General features: G+C 42.3%; 1 protein-coding gene across 4 annotated transcripts in view; it reads left to right on the top strand.

The window, feature by feature from the left end:
- Positions 1–25,572, top strand: part of FGF12 (fibroblast growth factor 12) — a 592,462-nt gene that overhangs the window by 310,427 nt on the left and 256,463 nt on the right. Inside the window, exon 1 of one of the 4 annotated variants that reach the window (XM_047733058.1) lies at positions 4,962–6,897. The exons of the other annotated variants lie outside the window; for them this stretch is intronic. Coding sequence (XP_047589014.1) covers positions 6,699–6,897 — 199 coding nt within the window. The 5' untranslated portion in view covers positions 4,962–6,698. Of the gene's footprint in view, positions 1–4,961; positions 6,898–25,572 lie in introns of those variants that run through there. 4 annotated transcript variants of the gene reach the window in all.

Here is a 25,572-nt window from a genome sequence, read left to right as displayed (position 1 = left end):
AAAATGAGGATAATGACAGAACTTACCTCTTAGGGTTGTTATGAGGATTCAATGTGTCCCGAACTGCAGTGCACTTAGAACTGCAGGGTGCTTAGCATTGGCTCACATTTGTCGTATCTTATATTTCTCATCAAAACAGGCATTCCTAGGGGCACCTGGGTGGCTCAGTGGGTTAAAGCCTCTGCCTTCAGTTCAGGTCGTGATCCCAGGGTCCTGGTGATTGAGCCCTGCATCTGGCTCTCTGCTCAGTGGGGAGCCTGCTTCCTCCTCCTCTCTCTCTCTGCCTGCCTCTCTGCCTACTTGTGATCTCTCTCTCTCTCTCTCTGTCAAATAAATAAAATCTTAAAAAAAAACCCAAAAAAACAGGCATTCCTCGAAACATTGATAATTTCTCTACTTGGGCAATAAGGATACCACCCCCGATCTGTGTCACGTAGAAGAATTAAATCTATTGTCTTTCCTATTTTGAGAAATGACTAAAACCAGACAAACATAGAACATGTAACAACTCAGTTGTTGAACTATTGGATAAAGAACCACAAATAAATTTGTTGTATAAAGGAATCCACAAATTATTAGAAAGTCATTATTTATTTGCTTTTGCCAACCTATTTTCACCAATACATCTGGCAGAGAAAAGCAGAAGCAAATGGAAATACTGCTTCTACATGGATTAAAATTCATGGAGAAAAGGTCTTCTGCCTATCAAGCTTGCTGTGTCAGAGCCCTGTGAGCTCATAGTCACCGAGCTTTGAGTCAGGGGCCTGATCTCAGAGCAAAATGGTACATGAGCAGAGAGAGCTACACTCCTTTCTGTTCCTAACAGGGAAGGACATTGACAATTTTCCACTGATGAAAATTTTGCTTGCCATTACAATGTCAAGGTTAGTCATTCATTTCAAGTAGATCCAACCTTCATTAAATACATCAGGTCCAGGAGTGAATGATGATGTATATGAATCACAAGGTAAGTTTTCCTGTTTGGGGATGTCTGGGTTTTATAGCAGATTTAAATGGATATTTTAATAACAGCATGCTCATTCTAATACTTTACATTATTATCACATCTTCTTTGAGCAGCCCAGTTCGATAGGTACTGCTAGTGTCATGATCACTGACCTGTCTTGCAAATGTGGTTTAGACAGATTAAATAACTTGTCCAGTAGCATGCAGCTAGTAGGTGATTAAGGGTCAAGTAAGATCATGATGGCGTGTCCTGTAAGTTTGTTGAGGGCAGGAAGACTGTAGAGGATATATCAAGTTCCCCTTGGTAACCGAAGCAGAGCCTTGGATGTACTCTGTGCTCAATTTAAGGTTTCAAGTGAATGACTACAGTGGTCCTGAGAGTTTGATGTGGGAGTTAGAAGGCTTGGTATGTGAATAAAAGAAAGACAATGTAACGTTCTGTGTTTTTTCCTTTCAAAATATGGACATGATGAAGACTGTTCGTGTTTTGTTTGCTTGAGTGGAGGTCAGAAATATAAAATACAACTCCATAATTGTCCTTTCAATGTATATCTGGCAACTTCCTCCAAAGTAGTTAAAACTGCTTCCACCCATGATGTCTTCAGAATTATAAAGGTAAATTTGCAAGTTGTTCTTACAAAGAAAGATGGCATAAAAATTGAGTTATTGTTATCTCTGAGATATTGCCCTTGAAAAAACCAGATTGTTTTACCTAAATTATCAGTAGGCTGATTTAATCTCATTTCTGATGCCCAAATGCAAGGATACAGAAATGCCCTTATAACTGTGGAGAAGATTTCTGACCTTTAGTGGCCTGGTAGGAAAGTTATGAATTTCTGGATGTCAAAAAACTAACTTGGGGCTCCTGGGTGGCTCAGTGGGTTAAGCCTCTGCCTTCAGCTCAGGTCATGATCTCAGGGTCCTGGGTCAAGCCCCGCATCAGGCTCTCTGCTCAGCGGGGAGCCTGCTTACCCTCTCTCTCTCTTCCTGCCTCTCTGCCTATGTGATTTCTCTTTGTCAAATAAATAAATAAAATCTTTTAAAAAAGAATACTTAAGAGTTGGTAAACAAAATGCCACAGGAACAGGTTTGGGATGTTAAAAAAAAAACAAACAAACCTAACTTAAGCAATGCTTCTGAGCTAAACAGCTGTGTGCATGGATCCTAGATAACTTCTCAAAGGTCTGGAGACTTACCTCTTCCTCTCCTTGGGGAAATAGAGTCAATAAAGTAAAGGATGCTGAGGATGACTTCCAGGGCTAAGCAGCTACACAAGTACTCTGACAACAGCTGCAGGAGTGCAAGTACAAGAGTAGTCTTTGTTGTCTAATCGAAATCGGAAACACTGCTTTCTTTTAATAGAGATCTAAAGACAGGAATAGTGTCACTCTCAGAAAGCTCCCATTTGTTGTTTTGATTTTGTTCCTTAAATGCCTGACTTGATGCTGGCATGTCAAGACAGAGAGGAGAACTTCAAACACGTGTTGTCTGCATTTTCATCTCCTGCCCCATCCACCCTCTTCCATACTGTGCCGCTCCACTGGTTACCCTCTGCATCAGAACATCTTCATTTCCCCTAAACCTACAGAAAAAACCCAACACAGTCAAAGATTAGAAAACACCCATCCTCTTCCCAGACTCTTCTTTTGGGGGGTTGGGTGGGGTGGGCAGTGGGAACACCAGGACTGCAATTTGATAGAAGTGCTAGGTTTGGAGAGTCTGAGTTGATTTCTTCCTTCTAGTATTACCTACATTGTGTGTGTGTGTGTGTGTGTGTGTGTGTGTGTAAAACTCAAGCTTTGACACGTGAAAAACTTGCTAAAAACTCAGATTCCTGGCCTCTTCTCAGAGACTTGTGCTTCATGTTCTGAGAAACCATCAGGAATCTGCATTTTAAAAAAAGCATCTCAGAAGAGTATCATGCATTTTCTTAAAAAAAAAAAAAACAAACAGTCATCATCTCTTTCACTCATTTGGCATTTTCCAGTTTTCAAAATGCTTGCACATACATATTCAGTTCTGTGAGGTAGATGGGACTGATTATTCTCATTTTGAGGATAAGAAACTCCAAGTTTAGCAATGATTTCCTCAGGGCCTCACTACACACCCCTCGCTTGCCCATCTCCCTGTATTCCTCACCTTAGCTAACCTTTTTCCTTTTGGGTGTTGAACTGCAGGAGGCCAGGAACCCCCAAAGCCAGCCAGTACTATCTGTGTCTGCCTTCCTGAAGAATGAGGCAAGTCTTCTGGTAGCCAAGGAAGGAAAATGATTTTATGGGTGAAATGTGAACATTTCCCTAATTGACAGTGTCACTAATTGATTTTAAGTAATTCCTCTTGCCCTATTGGGATGCATTTTCAAAAATGTATTCAACTTCAGTTTTGGAGAAGATGTGTGTGTGTGTGTGTGTGTGTGTGTGTCTTTTTCACCTCTCTTGTTCTGCATGGTTAGAATCCCAAGTTCACTGTCCTTATTCAGTCACATTGACTGCTGCAGGGGATTGTGTTCTGTGTAGACAGTTGGGATTCCCCCCTCTCAGGGTTCCTTGCTTGTTGAATCCTCCTCCTAGCTGTCGGGCTCATAAACCTCCTTCTGTCTGTGTTATGTCCAGCAGCACCATGAAATATCCAGGCCCCCAAACACTGTAGGGTTGTTTGACACAGTGCTTAGAGGCCTCAGTCCTTCTCATTGCCTAAGTGAATTTCTGCTAGGTTTGTGCCCACATCTGGAGAGTTCCTGCTACCACTTCTCAGGGTCCCCTATCCATTTCTAGTAGCTTCCAGGCCTGCGTGTTCCTTGCCCTCTATTAGGATGTTTTGAACATATATGTGTTTCTCTTGGAAATCACCCATTTAATCTTCTGGCTCTACCCGTGATGCTTAGTGGAGAGACAGAAGGGGCAGGATTATCTGAAGACAAGTTGAAGAGAGATTATAAATATAACTAATAGTCACATCCAGACCATAGCACAAATGGAAGGTGATTATTTCTTTACGTTTCCAAAATCTTTCATGCTGCCTTTCAACTTGGGTGACAACATCTTCTCTGCTGAGTTTTCTGTAACACCCGTCTGCCATCACAAGCATCCTGGAGACCTGACTGCACTCCAGAGCTGGTTGTTGACTGCCCTTGCCCACAGTCACCCTCTCACCCCTCCCGCATTCTCCTCTCTGTGCAGGGCACTCACTTGATCCCTCATTTTAAGGGTAGAACCTGCTCTGCAGCTTTCTGGATAGAACCAAGAAAACTGGGTTTCAAGGAAGCAGAAGCATTTCATCCTGTTACAAAATGAGCTGAAGGTGGGGCTCAACATGAGGGCCCAAAAGGTCATTGTTACTTTCTCTAGTGTCCACTGCCTGCCTTCCTTAACAGAGAATTCTGTGTGCTCCAGCTTGTGGGAGAGGGCGGCTGCTTTCCCTCAGCTCCTTCTCTCCTAACCCCTTCTTTGTGCACTCAGGGTCCTTTAACCGGCCCGTGGTTGTGTTTTCTCTCGGGGGAGGGATGGGCAGAACAGACCCGAGCTGCAGTTCCTTCACTCTGCCTCTGAGAATTTCTCATCCAAACCTCAATCACGTAGGATTGCGTAGAGAGGAGAAAAGGGGAAAGACGGAAGACGGAGAAGGGGGAGAGGGGTGACGGGAGGGAGGGAGAAGAGAGTCTGGGAGCAGAGGGCGCCCGGGAGGGGAGGAGGACCCGAGCGCGCAGCGCTTCCCTGCGCTCCGGGAGCCCGACCCCCAGCCCTACCCCACCCGGGCGCTGTCAAGCCCTTGGGCGGGTGGGCGAGCTGTGCCAGAGGTACTCCGGCGGCCGCCAGCTCTTCGTTCCACCCTCCGTCTCCGTGGCTGTCGTCCCCGCCTAGAGTTTCCTGCGGCGCTAGCGCTCCCGCGGAGCGAGCCTGCTGGGCGGCGGCGGCGGCAGCGGCGGCGCCCGGGAGCCCGTGAGGCTCGGCGCGCCCAGAGCCTTTGCCTATGAATGGGACTCCGCCCTGAGCGCCCCCTCCGGGGCCTGGGGAGGCGGCGGCGCGGCGGCTAGGGGCGCCCCGCTACCCCGCAGCTCTGAGCGGCCACCCGCGCAGCAAGTTGGGCGAGTTGGCGGCAGCCCGCACCTGCTCCCTGGCCTTGACCCCAGAGTCTGCGTCCGGCTCCGGGGGCGCGCTCGACAGCCTCCAGCCGTCGCCCCGGACGGCCTGGGGGCCCCGCCTGCGCTCTCAGCGCCAGACCATGGTGGGCAGCTCCGGGCCGGAGCCGCAGCCGCCTCGAGCCGACGTCGCCCGCAGCCAGCCCCCGCCCCGCCCGAGCCGACGCGCGGGGGTTCGCAGAGCGCCGGTCACTTCCTTCCTCGGCCGGGATGGGCTGCGCGGGAGCGAGTGATCGGCCTCGCGTCCGGCGGGTAATCCCCATCTGATCTGCTGCCTGCGAGCTGCGGACTGCCGGGCCGCGCGAGCCTGGGGGGCCCGGGCACCGCGGCGATGACCTGATCCCGAGCCCACCAGGGCACCCCCTCCTTCCCTCTTCCCTCGCTCCCTCTGAGCCTGTGCGGAGACCCGCTCCGTGCGGCGGCACCGGGCGGACCATGGCGGGGAGCTCCAGTTAAGGCGTGTGGGCGCCGAGCTGGAGAGGACACCTTCGGCATCGCTGCCTTTTGAGGGGGCTTATTTAAACTACTGAGTCATTCCAGATTTAGGATTCCCTAAATAATCACCAACTGTGCCCGTCTTGTGCCAGAAAGCGAGCAGAAAGAGCAAGAGCGCCCGCTCTTGGGACCCCGCGCATTCCCGGCGCTCGCCTCTCGCGGGTTTCTCCCCGAGGGGTGCTTGGCCCTCGAGGATCTCCCTCCCTCCCTCCCTCCGTTCCTCCCTCCTTCCCCGTCCCTCCTTCCCTCCCCCTCCCTCTTCTCCCGCTCTCAGCGCAGCGCTGCTGGCGGGGAGTCGCGCGCACCGCAGCTGGAAACAGCTGCCCCCGCCCCGCGCCCCTACCCCGACTCCGGCTCACGGCTCCCACTTCACGCCTCTCGGAATTCCAGAACTCCGGCGGCCGGCCTCTGGAGAACCGCAGCCGGCGCGATGCATTCCGTAGACCTCACCCAGCCGGGACGGACCTCCTAATCTCCAGAACTGCGGGCCGCAGGGAGTTAAATTGCTGCCTTCCTCTCCTTCTCTCTGGCGGTTGGTGGCTTGTTTTCTAAAGGAACGTTTTATTCACTTTTTAGTATTTTCTACCGGGGGCTCGCTGCCCTCCCCGGTCCGGACTCTGCTTTGTAAACGGGTTTTATATGTCTGTATGTGTAGATATACTTTGGACGCCTTACAACGCTTGCGCCTCTCCGACGGGGGCACGGCTTGTTGTTTTGGACATCCTTCTTACCCTTCCACTTGGTACTCCGAACGCAGTGTGACCAAACTCCCCACCGCCCCTCGGACGCGGATCGCCGTGGGGTGCAAGTTTGGGGCGCAAGAGTCTAGTTAACTGGAAGGCCTGGGACCGCCCCGCCCCCGCGGCCAGCGGGTGGGGAAGTTTACATCTGGATTTTCACACATTTTGTCGCCACTGCCCAGACTCTGACTAACCTTGTGGGCGTCGGGTTTTCCGTACTGCAGCCTCCTCAAATATTAGCACTGCCTCCCCGCGCCTGCCCTGTCCCTCCAGGCCGCCGAGGTCCTGCCCTCGCCCCGGTGGAGCGCGATCCCGAGGGCGCAGTGGAGCCCGGGGCCTGGGGCCCGCGCTGAGCAGCTATGGCTGCGGCGATAGCCAGCTCCTTGATCCGGCAGAAGCGACAGGCGAGGGAGTCCAACAGCGACCGGGTGTCGGCCTCCAAGCGCCGCTCCAGCCCCAGCAAAGACGGGCGCTCCCTGTGCGAAAGGCACGTCCTCGGGGTATTCAGCAAAGTGCGCTTCTGCAGCGGCCGCAAGAGGCCAGTGAGGCGGAGACCAGGTCAGTAGAAGCCCAGGCGGTGGGCTCCCCAGAGCTGACACCTCTCTCCCCTTTTGCAAAGCACCTGGGGGCGCCCACCGAAGGGAACCAGGATCCCCCTGGCTCCATTCTGGCCCCCTTCTCCCTTAATTTCCAGACGTCTCTCTCTCAGTCACCCTCTGACAGTTAATAGCTTCTTGTCCCATATTCAGGAAAACACTTTGTATCTCGATGAAAACACAGTTTGACTAAGATGAGAGCTACATGTATAGATGCTCCTGGTCGCATAAAGCCTGTAGAATCCTTGAGGCAGCGACCATCTCATTCATAGTCTCTCTCTCTCATCCATCCATTTATCCATCCATACAGTGCTTATACTGTCTGCTGAGGACCCTAATGTAAATAAACCTTCTTCCCTCTATCTCCCATAACGTTTAGCATAGTTCTTTACTCAGACACTTAGTAGACACCAGATGAACTTAATTTTTTTCTTTTTCAAACTCTTCCCCCAGGAACACATGATATTGCATCTTTCAGACATTCCGATGGATTCTCACCTCCCCGCTTTCCTGCATGCCCCTTCATTTCCTTTTACACAGACTTCTTTTTCCTATTCTCTTCCTCCAGGACTCTCCTGGTTTCCCAGATTCTGCTCATTAAGTTTTCTGCCCTATTGCTCCCATCCTTTGCACACTCACACTTTCTTTTGGGACGTTAAGGAAACAACATAGTATCTGCAATTTGGCCTAAGGGAGTGTGAAAAGAACCACAAAACTTTGGACTTATCAGAGATTTTCTTGTTAAGGCCCTTCTGAAGTTGATTCTCCCCTTTGTCCCTAAACTCACATGGTTGGTCTCTATTGTGATCTTTATTTACAAAGGGAAAGTAGATACCTTGAGTTTCAGGATACTTATTCCCACCTCAAACCAGGCCAGCTTGAGAGAATGAAAGCAAAATTGCCCAGATTTGTCCTTCCGACAGACTTTGTTGATCTCTCTGGGTGTGGCCTGCTGGGTCCTTTGCAATCTGCAGGTACTCTCCTCTTGGTGTGGGCAACGAGAGGAAATATGGCCTAGAAAGCTTGCTCAGAGATCAGTTGACTGGTTTAGGTTAGCATCTTTGCAATTCTGTGATGCACTCCTGGGTTCCAGGAATGAAACATGGGCTAGGGCCATTGGGGTGAGGAAAACATTTAGAAAGTGTGGATCAGCGAAGCTCAGAATTAGCTTAGAAATTTAGGGTTAAGTCTTATGAAGAAACCATCTCATTTTCGTTTTTCCCATGGGTTTTCATGACACGAGTCACTTCACAGTAGACTCCTTCTCTCTGTGTTGTTGATCAAATAGTAAATTTGGGGAGTAAACGAAAAGATCATGATCCCAAGGCAAGAGCTACTAAATCTCTTTCGGTTTACATACAATTGATCTAGCCTACTAATTTCATAAAGTGAAGCTTTCTATGAAAACTAGGGTTCAATATTTATAGAATATATAATTCTTTTAGGGGAAAATAAAATCCTTTGTATTGTTGTGCAGGGATCATTTGGGGGGGGTCATCTTCTCTAAGGGTTTATGTCGTCTACAAGGAACTTCAAGGTTCTGAATTCAATGTAACTCTTATATTTCAGTTATTGAAGTATGTTCTTGTATTCCAGTTGAGATAATTGATAATTGTGAATGGATCCCTCAGCCCCCTCAGTTCTAAACAAGGCAGTAAAAATAATAGGTGGGTGATATTTGTGAATGGATGAGCTGAACTCACTTGATCTTTGTGGAAGTTGATCTGGACATGAACAATTTGCAGGGTTTAATTTTACATGAGGGACATTACTTCCTGTGGCCCTTTCCTTAGCATCTCACTAGAAAACAGAATTTGAGGGAATTGCTGAGTTTATTGTTTTCTTCAGTGTTCACTTAATCGGTTCCTCTTTTTCATTTACTTAGTGTACATTTTGGCAGAGAGAATCCTGCCTGATGACTTATTTTGTTTAGCTAAAGTCTCACAATAATGTGGCTGAGAGATCCCAGGCCCAATGCGAGGCCCACGGGCATGCATCTGTACACCGCGCACTTCAGTCTGGTCTGAAGCTTAGCTTAGAAGAATGGGGGCATGGGGTGTGGGAAAAGATTTGGAAAGATGTTAGTGTGCTATTATCGCTACTAACAAAGCCAAATAATTAGTCTGTTGATTTGCTGTCAACAACCATGATTCACATAGCATGGGATGAGCCTATTTATAGAGAGGTAGCGCCTTCCACATCTCAATTCCAGAGAGGATTCTTAAACTGGATTGGGAGGAAGTTGCTAAACACCAAAAAGAAAAGCTATTTGAGGGAAACTGTTTTATAAGCATTTGATGTTACCTTCTCGTAATAGTTGAGTTATTCTTGAAATCACTTGCCCTTCTAAGTCATACACTAATGAACTATAAACTGAGTCACAAATGGTAAGAAAGTGGTGAAATGGAATCACTTGGCCTGATAAAGAATTTCCACTCTGAAATTCTGTCATTGAGACACACATTCCATTGACCAGACTCTCCAAGGGAATGAAGCTGAGGCAGTGAAACTAAATCAGATGTTGGATGGGAAAGGCCACAGTTGTTTTTCTGATTTCATGGCTGATATATTGTCTCTCAATTCCTTGTCTTCGTTCACCAAGTTCTGATATGTATAAGGTTGAAACTTTATAAATACAGTGGAAATATCGAAATCACATAGTAAAGGTTTCAGATTTCAAAATCATGCGTGATATTGCACAATTAAAAAATGAGAGGTGATAATGCAGGCCTCATATCACACGATTCCAGCGTCATGGTGCACATCAGATGCTTTAATGATGCCATCCCGGGAGCATAGTGTGGTGGCTTCTCCTGGGATGGTGCAGCAAACGCCTGACTTAGATGAGAAAACCTAGAATCAGGGCAAGTTGGTGGTTTATAGAAGGTTATGTAGCTAGGTTGGGGCAAAATTGGGATTAGAACTAGATCCTGTTGATTTATCTTTCCTGTGGTCTTCACAACACAACACTGATAAAAGTAGTATAAGAAAACTGGGTGCCCATGGGTGCCTGGGTGGCTCAGGTGATTGAGTGACTGCCTTAGGCTCAGGTCATGATCCTGGAATCCCTGGATTAGGCTCCCTGCTCGGTGGGGCGGCGGGGGGGGGGGGGTTCTGCTTCTCCCTCTGAACTTCCCCCTCTCTTGCTCTCTCATTCTTTCTTTCTCTCTCTCTCTAGTAAACAGATAAAATCTTAAGAAAAAAAGAAAACTGGGTGCCCTCTATTAAAGGATGGAAGTGATTTTGTAGATTTTGCATTTGTTTTTACCATAGGGATTGCTGCTGCTGTTGTTACTTTCATTATTGTTGTTATTATTATTATTATTTTGTAATTAGAACAGGAATAGTGCAGAGTACAGGAGGTAACTGGTAGAAGGTGGTATAGGATAAGTTAGGCAGTTAGCGTTCTAAAATGACCATCCTATAGCGAGCATGCATTGTAGCAATACACCGAATAGTGAAGACACACAGACAGCGCAGGAATAGGTAGTTCCTTAGACACTGCATGGATTGTACGTAGCTCTTTGGAAATGAGATGTTGTAGACCTTGAACCAGCAAGTTGGCTGAAGTCATCAAACCATAAAAAAGCCTTTAGAACATTTGTGTTTGTATACTTTGTGATAAAGAAGGGAGCATTCTTGTGTTGTTACTTGAGTCATTTTTTATGTGTGGAATGTCTGTATGGGCCAGGTCTGCTGAAAATTTTGCTAACATGTTGACATCACTTTTTTTTTTTTTGCTGCATTTAGGCTGCTAGTATATCCATGTGAATTACACAGGTCATTCATTTCCAACGTTGTTTCTACTTTTGAGTAGAAATACCTGTACAAATGGTTGACTCCAAAAGCATTTTTTTTTTAAGATTTTATTTATTATTTGACAGAGAGAGAGACAGTGAGAGAAGGAACACAAGCAGGGGAAGTGGGAGGGAGAAGCAGGCTCCCCACTGAGCAGAGAGCCTGATGCGGGGCTCGATCCCAGGACCCTGAGATCATGACCTGAGCCGAAGGCAGACACTTAATGACTGAGCCCCCCAGGTGCCCCCCAAAAGCATTTGTTTTGTTTCAAGTTACTGCAGGTAATGGATAGCATTCACAATCAAGAAAAGGAAAAGTGTTGACTCTACTCTCAACTCTCAGAATGTTGGAGAGGCCATGAACCCTGGACGTCATCCAGTATCACTCTTTTACTTTTCAAATGAGACCCTTCTGGAAGGCAGAGTAATGAGATAAGCCTAAACCTATGCATTTTATGTCATTTTAAAATTTTTATTATTTTTCTATATCATTTAATTCCTTCCTTTAAACCAAAGCTCCCCTCCCCCCAAAAAAAAGCAATCAGGAAAAATTCTTAGCCTAAAAACATTAGATATTTTGTATGACTTAAGTATTTGGTTTCCTAGGCCCCTCCCTTTTAAAAGTGATAGAGTGTTTTTACACTGAGTGGGCAAAATAAATCCAATAAGTGGTTATATCTTTTACTAAATTTTGTTGCTTTTCATTTGTCTTATTTTTCTGAGCCCTTATTTCTGCTGTTATAAAAACTGTGGTTATTCAAAATATTTTAGTATCCTTCCAACTTGTTTTGGTAGATGTGTAGAATTTACCAGCACACTCATTCAACATTTTACTGTCAAACACATCCTTTTACATAAATGAAGAAAACATTACAGAAAATAGAAACTTCAGTGAGAAAATTGATGAAAAAGGGGAAATAATGCTTAATCATGGGATCTATGGAACATAAATTAGATTTTTATAAATTGAAATACTTCTGGTCAATATATAGATCGACAATAGTTTCAGTATGACAAGTGATACTTTACATTTATAGCAAGTACTTTTATTGTATTTTCTTTTTTAAAAGTCTGACAATGTCTCAACTACAAAATTGGACTAAATAAATGCTATTTGGCTTGATGTCTGTTAAAACAAAACAAAACAAAACAAGCTTTTCTCTTTAGAAACCCACCCTAGGATTTGAACTGATTGTGTGTGTGTGTGTGTGTGTGTGTTTTAATCCTATTTTCTCTACAGCAGTGCATTCTCATCAACAAATTAAGTTTCCATTGTAAGAACATTTTAAAATAGCAGGTACTCTGATCTCTTGATTTCTTTCATCCCACAGAGATCTCATCAAGCCATAACTCAGATTAAGTCTTTAAAGTTTTAATGAAGTTGATATTCTTGAACAGAATTAGAAAAATAATTGACACGGGAAATGAAGCAGTCTCTGTATTTGAGGAAGAAATAGGAATTTTTTTTTTAATAGGAATATTTTGGAAGATCTTTTTTTTTTTTTTTTTTAAAGATTTTATTTATTTGTTTGACAGACAGAGATCACAAGTAGGCAGAGAGACAGGCAGAGAGAGAGGTGGAGGCAGGCTCCCTGCGGAGCAGAGAGCCCAATGCGGGGCTTGATCCCAAGACTCTGGGATCATGACCTGAGCCAAAGGCAGAGGCTTAATCCACTGAGCCACCCAGGTGCCCCTGGAAGATCTTTAGAAACTAAAGCTTTGGCTCATAAAATTATATGTAGGAAAAAGTACTGGCCTTACTAGTATAGCACCACATTGCTTCTGTTCTTGGTGAGAGCATATTTATGCATGAGTACTACAATGTGGATTTGGTTTGGGACATTTGTTAATAATAGTTACTTTTTTCTCTTCTCTTCCTTGAGTGCTTCATTAAAATGTGTTTGCTATTGGCTTTTCCTCCTAGAGTTATTATAGATTTTATGAGGACTCTCAAAGACAACCACATTAGACAGAGGCGACCCAGTTAATTTACTACATTTTGGATTCTATCTGATGACTTACCCCTCAAACCATGGAGTTTTACCTGTTCTCTAAAGAAAGATCCACCCTGGGGCACCTGGGTGGCTCAGTGGGTTAAGCCTCTGCCTTCAGCTCAGGTCATGATCTCAGGGTCCTGGGATCGAGCCCCGCATCAGGCTCTCTGCTCAGCGGGGAGCCTGCTTCTCCCTCTCTCTCTGCCTGTCTCTCTGCCTACTTGTGATCTCTCTCTGTCAAATAAATAAATAAAATCTTTAAAAAAAAAAAAAAAAAAGATCCACCCTATCTAAAGGGCTCTGAAGCCAAGGCCACCTTCTAAGTGCCTATAAAAAGGAGGAGGCTTAGATACAAAATGTCTGTAAATGAATTCTATATAATGATAAGTTTTAATAATAGCAGTTAATTTGACTATATGACTTCAGGATTTACAGTTTCTTCACAGCTCTTGCCCCTTTGGTTCTTTATAGAAATTCACTGATAACGGTTAGCCCTGTCTTCGTTATAAGAAAACTATGCTTCAAAGTGGCAGGGGGACTTGTCTGGGTTCCTGGAGGCAGGAAGTGGCTAAGCTGTCACATGACCCCCACTCCCTACACTGCAGGTCATCTCTCTTTATCTTTACTATCTTGAGCTAAAAAGGCTGACTGTGATTGACTCAATTTGACTGTAATCTGGGAAACTCTTGTTGGGTGAGTCAGAGAAAGAGTTCAAGGAAATGTGGAGTGTGATGATAGGTTTGCTTTGCTCTGTGTGTGATCTAGAGCTCCCAGGGAGGATCTCTAGTGAGGAGGAGGAGGTTTGAAGTCCAAAGACTGGTGGCTCATTATTATGAACTGGTCCCAGGCTCCTGGCTGGGCTGTCTCTCTGCATGCTTTAGAGATGTCAAGGGGTGTCACTTGGGGCACCCAAGGCCTCACTGGGAGACTTGGGTCCAGAGGGGCAGGCTTTCTTGACTCTAAGCGTAAACAATTGCTTCAGATGTTTACGAATGTAAAGAGGTTAATACCAAGGTCAGGAGAGCCCTGTAGGATTTAGTCTGCCTGTCCTTTCTTGCCTTGTCTTTTCTTGTCTTTGTCTTTTCTTGTCTTTTCTTGCCTTGTCTGTTTAAGTGATGATGTAGCAGAGTGATTACGTACATGGACTTTGGTGTGAGATCTGAATTCAAATTCTGGATATATTATTTGTAAGAACTTGAGGCAACGTTGTCAATATCTTTGAACCTCTATTTGCTGATTTGTAAAATGGAGGTATTATCTCTAGCATTTGGTTAGGATACATTTCTCCGAGGAAGAATCATTTAAGCTGAGTTGTGAAGGATAGGGCAGGCAAAGAGGGATGGAAGAATGTTGAAGGCAGAAGAGAACAACTTTCTCATGAAGATTGGGGTGAGAGGGAATTGAGTATAGATTGAATAATGAGAGCAAGTGGTACAAATAATGTTGGAAAACCTAGCAAGGGCTGAGTTGTGAGGGATTTTGTATTTTATTTTATTTAAAAGATTTTATTTATTTATTTGACAGACAGAGATCACAAGTAGGCAGAGAGCTAGGCAGAGAGACGGTGGGGGAAGCAGGCTCCCCACGGAGCAGAGAGCCCAATGTGGGTCTCCATCCCAGCACCCTGAGATCATGACCTGAGCTGAAGGCAGAGGCTTCAACCCACTGAGCCACCCAGGTGCTCCAGGGATTTTGTGTTTTAATCTAGGATCCATAAGAGTCAGAAATAGGGGTTGATACAATGTGACTTGCGTAGTTAAATGGACACTCTGGCTTTGGAGAAGAGAACAGATTGCAGCAGAGCCAGAATGGGAGTTAAGGAATCAGGAGGAGGCCAGGGCATAAGTCTGGGCCAGCAGTTCTCAAAGTCTGGTGCAGAGGCCCTGGGAGCTCCTTGAAAACCTTTCGGTGGGTCCATGTGTTCAAAATTATTTTCATAATAACATTTCCTAATACTGATTATTTACCCTTTTCATTCTGTCACAAGCGTCCAGTGGAGTTTTCCAGAGATTATATAATATATCCACAATCATTGGGAAAGGTTATTGAAATTTTCCTCCCTTTCCTACCATGCATCTGGGCGAGGCCAGGTTTTCTTTATATTCTTCAACCACAACAACATATTGCAAGAGATTAAATGCAGAAGCACTCTAAGAATCCAGGTGATTTCTGTTAAGCCAGGCATTTAAAATATTTGCAAGCCTATAAACTACTTTTTCAAAAAATTTTTTTATTTTGGAAATTATAGTTATGTTTTATTTAAAAACACTATATTATTGATATTTAGTGGGTTTATTATTTTTAATAAGAAAGTATTTGAAAAATTTTGTTGTAAGTTCTAAACACAGTACACATTAAATGATATAAGCCACATAAACAGAAGCTTTTGGGAGCACTCAGTAATTTTTAGGAGTGCAGAAGGGTCCTGAGACCGACAAGATTAAGAACCACTGGTCCAGGCTATAGATTATATTGACCTGGAACCTACTGGCAGTCCCAGATGGTTATGACAAGAGGAGTGGGAGGTAGAATGAGTAAAGCCTGATAATAGGTAGATTTGAATGAAGAGCAAATAAGGTGCCTGGATGATTCCTGGCTGAACAATTCAGTAGTGAGTGGTACCTTTGCTGAGATGGAGGGGAGCTAGGGGAGAAGCAGGGTTGATACACATTGAATAATACCATTGGCAAACTACAGAGCACTATAGAATGCTAAGGTGAAAATTTGCGTCATGTCATCATTTATTGTTAATAGTTTTAACTACGATGAGGATCCTGATTACCCATCTGTATAAGGCTATCTACTTCGTCCTTGAATTGTCAAGGAAACTTCGATTTTATTAGAGTATTCAACCTCCACCATTGGTCTAGAACTACTACCTTGCAAGGGTAATCCTATAAGCAAACACATTTTAGGCGGTGAAAAATATTCAAGACAGTAGAAAGCCTTAGTAATTTTTCTAGTCTTTTAAAATTGAAACAAAATGTTTGGTAGCTAGTGGGCTTCCAAAGACTTTTAACCTGGTTCAGTCCTGAATATGTCCTAAATATGGCTTTCGTATGTGTGGCACATAGATGGATTTCACGTGTGAGTTTAAGCCAAGTTCATTGGTCTTTGCACAATCAAGTGAGCCTGAAAAGACAAACTTTGTGAAGTCTTCCTTATTTTATCCGTTCAATGTTAGTCATTTGATTAGTTTGTGGTATTTATGTATCTCCTGGCTCCCTGCTTCTAATCATACTGTTGTTAATGTCTCTTAATTAGAGTTTAAGTGTTTATGGTCTTTTTAAATGACTTCTCAGGGGTCAGTAGAGAGAGCCCTAAGGCCTAAGACCAAACTTGGCTTTCTAGAGGAGAAGAATGACATGAGACAAATGGGATCTGTAGTGCAATCATAAATGTTAGAGCTTAGAGATTATATAGGCCAGCAGTTCTCAGCGTACCTGCAAAATGAAATCACCTGTGAATTTTTAAAATGTGCTAATACAGTACACCCAGAAAATCTGACTTACTCTAGACAGAACCCTGGGGCCCAGGTATCAGTCGTCAGTTTTGTTTGCTTGTTTTTAACCACCTAGGTGATTCTGAAGTACAGCCAGGGATGAAAACCACCAAGTGTTCCAGTCCCATCGTTTCATATCTTGTGGTCCTTAAACAAAAGGTCATTATTTTATTCATTAAAGCCTTTAGGAACCATTCATAATCCCTAGAATCTCTGTACACTAAATTATAATTATGATCCTTTATTTATGCTTATTGTTGAATCTTTCAAGTGTTCAATGGAGTCCCAAATCTGCGCCACATAATGTCTGTGTGCTTCTTCTTTCTGGCCAGCACCTGATTTCCTAAAGATAGGAGCTGTGCCCTATTCCTACTAGTTCTCAGTGCCTAGCATCCTGCCGATGTCACTGTAATTCCTCAGTCACTGGTAAAGAAGTGAGTAAATGACATACAGACTCAATGAATCTTATCTTTACCGCAAGCCCCAGAGGAAGAGGGGTTCTCCTTACTGTCTCCAGTTGTCACAAAAGGATGCTGAGGTCTAGCCAGCCTGGGTGGGGCTTCTCAAGTTCACAAGTCTGGTTAGGAGTACATAGATTGTGGTTTCAACTTAGGTTTGTTTTTCCTAGTCTGTTTTTTTCCCACTCTGGCAGTACTGGAAATGGACCCCCCCACCCTCCATCCTTCCCTCCCTTCCTTCCTCCCTCCCTCTCTTTCCCTTCCTCCCTCCCTTCCTTCCTCTTTCTCCCTTCTTTTCCCTCTCTTCCCCTCCCCTTTCCTTCCTTCCCCTTCCCTCCTTCTTTCTTTTTCTTTATCTAAAACATTTTTATTTTTAAGTAATGTGTACACCCAAAGTGGGGCTCAAACTCATAACCCTGAGATCAAGAGTTGCAATGCTCCACTGACTGAGCGAGCCAGGTGCCCCTGGACTGGTTCGTTCTTTGAAAAAAAAAACAACAAGGAAACTCTATGAAAGGACATCTGAAGGCCTTTTTAGCTTGCAAGGTCATTAAATAGCTCTCCTCCCTGCAGGGGAAACAGCCATGACTGGGGACATGACTTACTCATCTGCTCCCTGCTTTTTTACTTACACAGGAATTATACAAACTATTTTCCTAGTCTTCTATTTAGGATGTTCCTAACTGCATCCCATGGTTTAATTACCTGTAATGTGCTATCAAACATACCTTTGTTTAAGATATTGGTCTTTTTTCTTTTGACCCCAATTTAGGCCCATTCTGTTCCCTCAAGGATTAGAATTAAATCCAGTGTGCTATAGTGTTGAAGATTTTTTTAAAATCTAGGGTCAAAAAGGGAATTGAAATGAAATATGAAAGAATCAGGAGAGAAGAACTATGAGCTTGTTTAAGTTATTATAAAAAGGAAAAAAATAAACTTTTCCACAAGATATTTTTTAATTGCTACTGGTGACTTAAATGTTTTATTTTAATTTTGAGAATTCAAAAGATGACCCAGATCACCTTCACAGCATCCTAGAATTAGATAATACTCCTCAAATAATTAAGAACCAGGGGCAAAATTTAAGTAGGTACCAAAAGTAGGGATCCATATTCAAATTACCTGGTTAGAATAAGCGTTAGATTCTGTTTTTAGACAAATAGCTCTAGCTGAGCTGTCTACATAATATCCATTTCATATGTGATATTCTGTTGGGGAGAAGACTTTACAAAAGGACAGCCACCCAGAATCACATAAAGAGATTGGAAGAGAAGATGTTATCCAGGTCTGAGTAATTAATAAAATATGATGGAAAATAAGGATGATTTCACATTTCAAGTTTCCCACTATGGAGAGGGACATGTTGTCATGTTTTACTGTTTCAAGGAGGACTGTGGTGGAATTTTGCAATGAGAGTGTAGCCTTGAGGTGAAGAATGAGTGGCATATAAGGTGAGAATGGCCTGGACGTCCAGAATTCTACGAAGGAAGTCATGTTGATAGAAACCCAGGCTGCTTCTGTAGTCCTTTCCTCATAGGGTATTTCCCTGAGAGATTGGAGATTTGTTTTCTCTTCAGAACAGTGGACAGGGCTTCTGCTGGCCTCCTTGCTGAGCCTGTCTCCCTGTCAGGTCTCAGGGCCATTTTTGCTTTTGCTCAGGAAAGTAGTCAGCAGCATCTTGGCTGGGCTACCTTCATGTTTTACAGCACCAAGAAGGAAACTCGCTTTGAAATGTTGCATTTCCTAGTTTTTCCACAAAGTGTTCTTGTTTGAGGTTCCTGAGCTGCATTTTCTAGTTTACTACATGGATTCTCGAGTTAGGGTCTTTCATTATCACTCTGCTAATGGGACTGCCATCTCGGTTGGGAACCTGAAATTAGAGGTTTCTTGGCCCACTTCTTATTTTCACCTAAACCATAGTCCTACCCACTCTCTTTCTCATGTTGAACAAGCACATTCAGTTCAAAGCTTCTTTCCATGGGGCTGATGGGTGTACCTGTAAGGGCTAGAGAACAGCAAAGTTCATGCACCTTGATTCATTACTTGAATTCAAGAAGTGCCTGAAATTCTGATTAAAAAAAAAAAATCTTGTTAGAATTGGTATTTTGTTTAGTACTTTGTCTCATGTTGTTACACAACCGCATTTGAAGATGAGTATCTGTGACATCTGCCTTGGGAGGGAGGTGTCTACCTAGTGGGGTATACAACCTAAAGTATTGATGGGTTTGAATTGAAAAACATCAGAGCCCATTACAATCACCCACCTTACAGAGGAGGGAACTGAGACGCCAAAGGGGTAAGTCAGGTCCTACGTACAATCACTGAAAGGCAGTGAGGACTGAAACTCAGCATGAGCCTATGCCTTACTGTCTCCAGGCGTACATTGTTACTGTTGGTAAAAAGATCTATCTACCTGTTTCTTTTTTTTTTTTAACTTTTTTATTTTTGTCTTTTTAAATGCAACTTAAATGTGGGTGGTTGTTTTTAAATAACTACAGTCAAGTTATACTGCCAGGTGCCTTTATGATACCTGTTTGTCATGGTGTTGGGTCCGGGATTCAGCAATATGAGGAAGACCCTGTTCTTTTCCTTTAGGGCAGGGTATAATCAAGATTTTTTTTAAAAGATTTTATTTATTTGACAGAGAGAGATACAGCGAGAGAGGGAACACAAGCAGGGGGAGAGAAAGAGAGAGAAGCAGGCTACCCCCTGAGCAGGGAGCCCGATTTAGGGCTTGATTCTGGGACTCTGGGATCATGACCTGAGCTGAAGGCAGATGCTTAACAACTGAGCCACCCAGGCACCCTATAATTAAGATTTTTTTAACTCTGGCTAGATCTGTATTACTGTGTTCCAAGTAGTTTTGTTGTGTTCTTTTGGACACTTTCTCCTTTAATGTCTATATTTCAAAAAAAAAAAACCAAAAAACCAAAAAAAACAACAATAATTCCTTTCTTAAAAAAATTAGCAACAATTTCTCTTATACAAATACTTGTGTGGGTTCAAAGCCTGGCTGAAGGTATGCTATTTTACTTACATGATGCCAACACGAATAAGCTGGACAATCAAGGTTCTTTCTTCATCCCCCCTCACACAGTGGTCTGTTTAACTCCAGCATTGCTGACGTTCATGGAATAGTTGCCACATCTACCCATTTGAGTTCCTTTTGTTTATAGTTGTTGTTTCTGTTTTTTCCATGAGGCAAGACCTTAACCTCTACACCTATCTTTGACTTATCCCCACAAAGCTCCTCATTTATCTACCCTGCTACAGTACTGCCCACTATTTGAAGCCCAGCTCAATTCTCATCTCTTCTGCTAGATCTTCTCAGATCCTCCTGGATAGAATGAATCACTGCCCGCCCCAGGCTTCAATTGGCTCTGTACCTGTATTGCTGTCTGCAGTTCAGTCTGTCTTGTCTTGTAATTACTGTCTAAGTACCTGTCTCTGCCTTTGGAATCTGAGTTCCCATAGGAAAAAGGCTGTATCATGTCAATGCTCTCTCCATAGTAGGTGGTCAGTAATAACTCATCAAAACAAAATGAATTCCATTGGTGACTAATGTGTTCATGGCATCAATACTAGTCAAGCTCCAGCACAATTTCTGCACAAATGTGAAAAGGCTGAGCAAGAAAAGGAATTTGTATTTTAGACTACTATCGCTTTCCTTTTATTTGATGTTAAAATAAAAAAATCATCAATCCATTTTCATTTGATATATAGCATTAGATATATACTAAGAATCTCATGTCTTCCCTTCCTCTTCAACCCAAATCCCAGTTGCCACCCCTGTTTCACTAAGTATATACTTTTATCCATCCCTTCATCTGCAACATAACTACTTATAAAGGGGGAAGTTCTATGGGAATGCTACCAGAGGGAGCATCTTTATATTAATTTATATCTTTGACCTAGAAACCGAGGGGAAATAGGTGGTATAGCCATTTTGGAAGGGGGCCCATTTCTATTTTAACTGGCTTTGGCTTCTTAACAATAGGTTAATGAGGAATAACCTTTGCCATTGATTTCAAATTCAGTCATGTCTGGTCCTTACACTTACAGTTGAGACCAACAAGTCATTTTAGTGTTAAATACCCTTGAGGAAACGTATTCACTCTGGTTTCATTTTCCTTGGTGAAGCCCTAAGTGATGGGGGAATACAATATTGATTGGGTCTAATGGAAAAGCTTTTTTCTGTCAACTCTTTATTACCTCATTGGCTTTTCTTCTTTCCTCTTCTCTTTCTCTCAAAGCTATTGATAGCAACATTAAATAAGTCTTCTGCGTATGCTACAATCCTTGGTATTTATTCTTTTGCTTGGTTTGAAACACAGCCTTTTACTTAAGATATGAATAAAAAAGGTCTTCAATTCAATCTAAGATAACAGTGTCATAGAAATAACATTGGTCTGGGAGTCAGAGTCCTTTTGACCTTGGGGAAATCTTTTTTTCTTCCCTTCAGCTTAGTTTCCTCATTTTCAGAATAAAAGAGTAATATCAAATGGTTTTTGAGATCCCTTTCACATTTATCATTCTTGATGTATGTTTTTGTTGTTAATACTTATGGAGGACAGTTGGTTAGATTCTAAGATTCTAAGATACCTGTGTGTCATATATAAGAAAATAGCTTAATGATATGCTGGATATGAAATTGTACAAGCTTTGGCATTATATTAAGTGGAATAGCAAAAATGAACAAATATATTTTATTTAACTGCCCTCTTCTATCTTATTTGTTCTTAGACTCATTAATTTAATTGAGTACAAATTGACTGCATTTTAAAATTTTCCTTGTATTTTAGTTTTTAGTAATTCATTAGACATTCAAGATAGACTCTTACATAAGCTTGGACTTCAGCACTAAAGGAATTTAATAAGATAGTGGAACCATATTTTGTTCTAAAGGAAAGTACATTTACTTATTTACTATCTTCAAAGAGAAGATAACAATACAAAAGAGATAGGAAAAGGAACTCTGATATCGAGTGAAAATTAAAAACTTATTGCTGAATAAACTAATGTGAAACATCGTATTTCACAACAATTGTAAATTAAGCAGTGGAAATGTGGTAAGGTATAGCATTCCATAGGAACTGGAATTGGAATGTCGGTAGAGAAGAAAGTTGTCCTCATTATCAAGTTTTTATATTTCCCAGAACTTGGACTACACCTTTTTGATACATTTTACAGCAAAAGTTCATCAATTAAGGAAGAAGAAACCAACATTTAGTAAATATCAGGTTTGACATACTCTTAGCAATCATCACATTTATATTATGGACAGTTGGTGAAATATAATTGTGCTCATTAGTGGTAAAACTGTAAGATGTAGAAATAAAGGATATAATTAAAATTTGGCCTAAAATGAGAGTTTAGAGTTTTTGTGAGTTTCATTTAGGTGTATCACCCATATCATCTGTTCTCATAGGTATTATTGGTATTTGACCTTTTTCTTCTTTAGTTTTTTCCATTTTTTATCTGTGCAGTATGGTCACAATATGTTTAGAGAAAACTCAGTTTTATCTTTTGAACCATTGATCATATTAACCAAAAATAAGTTGGCCTGTTCCTTCAATTTAATGTGTAGCACAAAGTCAGTTTTAACCCTTCCATGAGAAGAAATCTTTTTGTTTCTAAAGATGTCATAACAATCAGTAGAGTCTGCTTTACACTGTTTATCAAGTATGAGAAATCTTTAGAAAAATGATTTAGGGGCTTCTTACAGGATCATTTCTTTGTATGTAAATATAAATAGAGAATGAAAGTAAGTTCTATTGAGTTACTGGCTGGTTTACTGTTTGATTAGAACACAGAACTAATAAAGTCATCTCTTGAGTTTAGTCTTATGTACAACATGGTTATTATTTTATGTTAAAAGACAAAACCTAACGTAGTACTTGACACATAGGTGTCACATAAAGTATATTTGTCAAATGAATAACCTTACCAATGACATAGATGTAAGAAGACTAGTAAAGGTAGTGAATTTACTAGTAATGACAAGGGTAAATACAAGTTATTCCTCCTGGTAGAGAAGGAGAGTAGGGAGTACTCAGTGATGCTTGGTGAACATCCACAGATAAAATCGTCTTCATAGACAAGCTGTTGATCCTTTGGGAGATCCGAGTTTGTCAAGGGAAATTTTTCTGATTCAGCTCTATACCACATCTTAGATGAAAAAGGACATGGGCAATATTAAAAGCAAAATTGTACTCATTAATATTGTAATTAAAGAGTCTCAGGATTATGGGAGACTTTAATGATCATGTAACTTACATGATATTTGAATATCTTGAACCTATCACCATCATTCCTTTATTTATATTTTCATACATTTATTTGATGCACATCCATTGTCTACTTGTAATTTGTCTAGCACTGTGGTGTGGGGCAACAGAAAACAAGAAATAGGTCTTCAACTTGAGGTTGTGTGTCAGTGACAGGTACAGAACAGTAAGAATTTCACATGTAGTCCAGCTTTTTTCTTCAACCCTTTAGAGCTCTTGAGTTCTTTTTTTTTTTTAAGATTTTATTTATTTATTATTTGAGAGAGAGAGATTGAGAGAACGAGTGGGAGGAGGGGCAGAAGGAGAAGCAGACTCTGTGTGGAGAGGAGAGGGAACCTGACTTGGGACTCAATCTGAGGACCCTGAGATCATGACCTGAGCTGAAGGCAGACGTCCGACCAACTAAGCCACCCAGGTGCCCTAAGAGGTCTTGAATTCTTAATTTTTTTCCCCCAGTTTTAAAAAAATCTGTGTAGTATGGTTACAATTTATTTAGGGAAATTGAGTTTTCTGTTTTAAACCATTGACTATGTTATTTCAGCAAAAATAGGTATGGCCTGTTCTCTGAATTTGAAGTCTAATATAAAGTCACTCTTGGGTTTTTTAGTATTCTGAATAGGATTTATAGCACCTAAAGTTGACATGACAGACCACAGGTGTGTTGATGATCCTGATTTCCTGCCTCTGGACAAACTTTCAACTTACTAATATCATTATAGAGGATGTTGCTTGGAATCACACATAATACTCCATAATACTCCAGGTTTGGTTTGATAAACCCAGAGTAAAATGTCCTCAGTCTAGATTAGAATTTCTGTGAAGACTTTAGGTCACTTCATCCTTTTCCACAGTAATATTTGGTTAACTGTTCTTGCAACTGCTGTTTTATAATGTGCTTTGAGAAAAGAGCTTTATAATTTCACAGTAGGGATTTTATTATTTTTTAACGTTAACCAAACTCTTAGGATTTTCATAAGAGGTTTTTGTCTGCATTCTAAATTAAGTCTCCAGTTGGTCTAGACCTCATCGGGATTGATTCAGGCACTTTCACAGGTAGATTTCACAGCATGTAAGCTATGTGCTCCAAGGCCTTATTGTGTTTAATTTTAAGAGTTCTGAGCCTATCTTTGTTTGTAATTTCACTGTTACAGTCTGTGCACTAATGTAATGAAGAGACATACATTTTACTGGTCTCAAGACAGTAGTTCCTTTTGCCCTCCTTGTGCTCATGCAAGCCCCATTTATCATTCAGACCTGTTTCCCAAGTTAAAATCTCCACCTTCTCCTTTATGCACGTACTTACTCTGTAGATACCTTTATCATAAAGCTTATAACATTTATTGAAATTGTTTCTTCTAGTTTTTGTTCTTCTGCTAGACTCTGAAATTGACCCCTGGGTTCATGAAAGCAGGGTCATCTTTGTGACCAGTAGTGTTTGCTGAACGATATCTTTAACAGGTACTCCTGGTTTTTTGGTTGTTATTGTTTGTTTATTTCTTCTTTCTCTGCTATGGTTTCTCCTTGGATGGGTTCATCTTTATTGATTTCATCTCCATCTTCTATATTTCTGACTCACAGATTGACATCTGAGCTCCTCATCCAAATTTCTGACTGCATGCTAAGTGCCTCCAGGTGGTTCCAAGCACAACTGAAATCCAACCTCCCTCATCTTGACTTTATTATTAATGTCTTCCTGACCTCAGTCTGCTTTGTATCTTGACTTTCGCATCTCAGTGAATGGTACTACTTGTGACACCGAGTAGGCACTTAGCAAATATAACATTTAGTAGTTCATTGACACCAACCTTCTTGTCTGCCAGGTTGACCCCACTTATCTTCAATTCATCTCCTGTTTAGTCTCACATTGAGTCATGTATTTCATGGGTTTAATCTCTGCAGGGCCGTGTTCCCTCATTTATTCGTCAGACGCTAACATGAAGAATTTCTGGGAACTACTGAGGGATAGTAAGATGAATCAGGGACGGTCGCTAACATCGGACAAACTGACAATTTTTGTTCCATGTTATGTTTATCCCATCCCTCCTGTCACTGCCGAGATTTGGAGACTTTTTCTCACAACCTAGAATGTTGTAACATCTCCCACGTGGTGTCTCGACTTCTCTTTTCTTGACTCCTTGGTCCTAGTTTACACAGAATTTAAAAAAAATGCATACTAAGTAGTATGCGGCCTCCCCATAAAAGTTTTGTAAGCAACTAGTTTCCCATTTGCTTACAAAAGCACTTTTTTTTTTTAAAGATTATTTTTTTTTTGAGAGAGAGAGTGTGCGTGCATATGAGCAAGAGGGTGGAGGGAGGGGCAGAGGGAGAGGGAGAAGCAGACTCCCTGCTGAACAGGGAGCCCTACAATGTGGGGCTCCATCCCAGGACCCCAAGATCACAACCAAAGTCCAAGGCAGAGGTTTAACTGACTGAGCCACCCAGGAGCCCCACTAAAACACCTTTATGTGGCCTAAAAAATGACTATGGCTTCCTGAGATCTTGTTCCATCAGACTCTTTTTTTTTTTTTAAAGATTTTATTTATTTATTTGACAGACAGAGATCACAAGTAGGCAGAGAGAGAGGAGGAAGCAGGCTCTC

This window comes from Lutra lutra, chromosome 1 (assembly GCF_902655055.1).
Source record: "Lutra lutra chromosome 1, mLutLut1.2, whole genome shotgun sequence".
NCBI classification, from domain to species: Eukaryota; Metazoa; Chordata; class Mammalia; order Carnivora; family Mustelidae; genus Lutra; species Lutra lutra.
The sequence above is the reverse complement of the archived record's forward strand: the minus strand, read 5'-3'. Positions and strand labels throughout refer to the sequence as shown.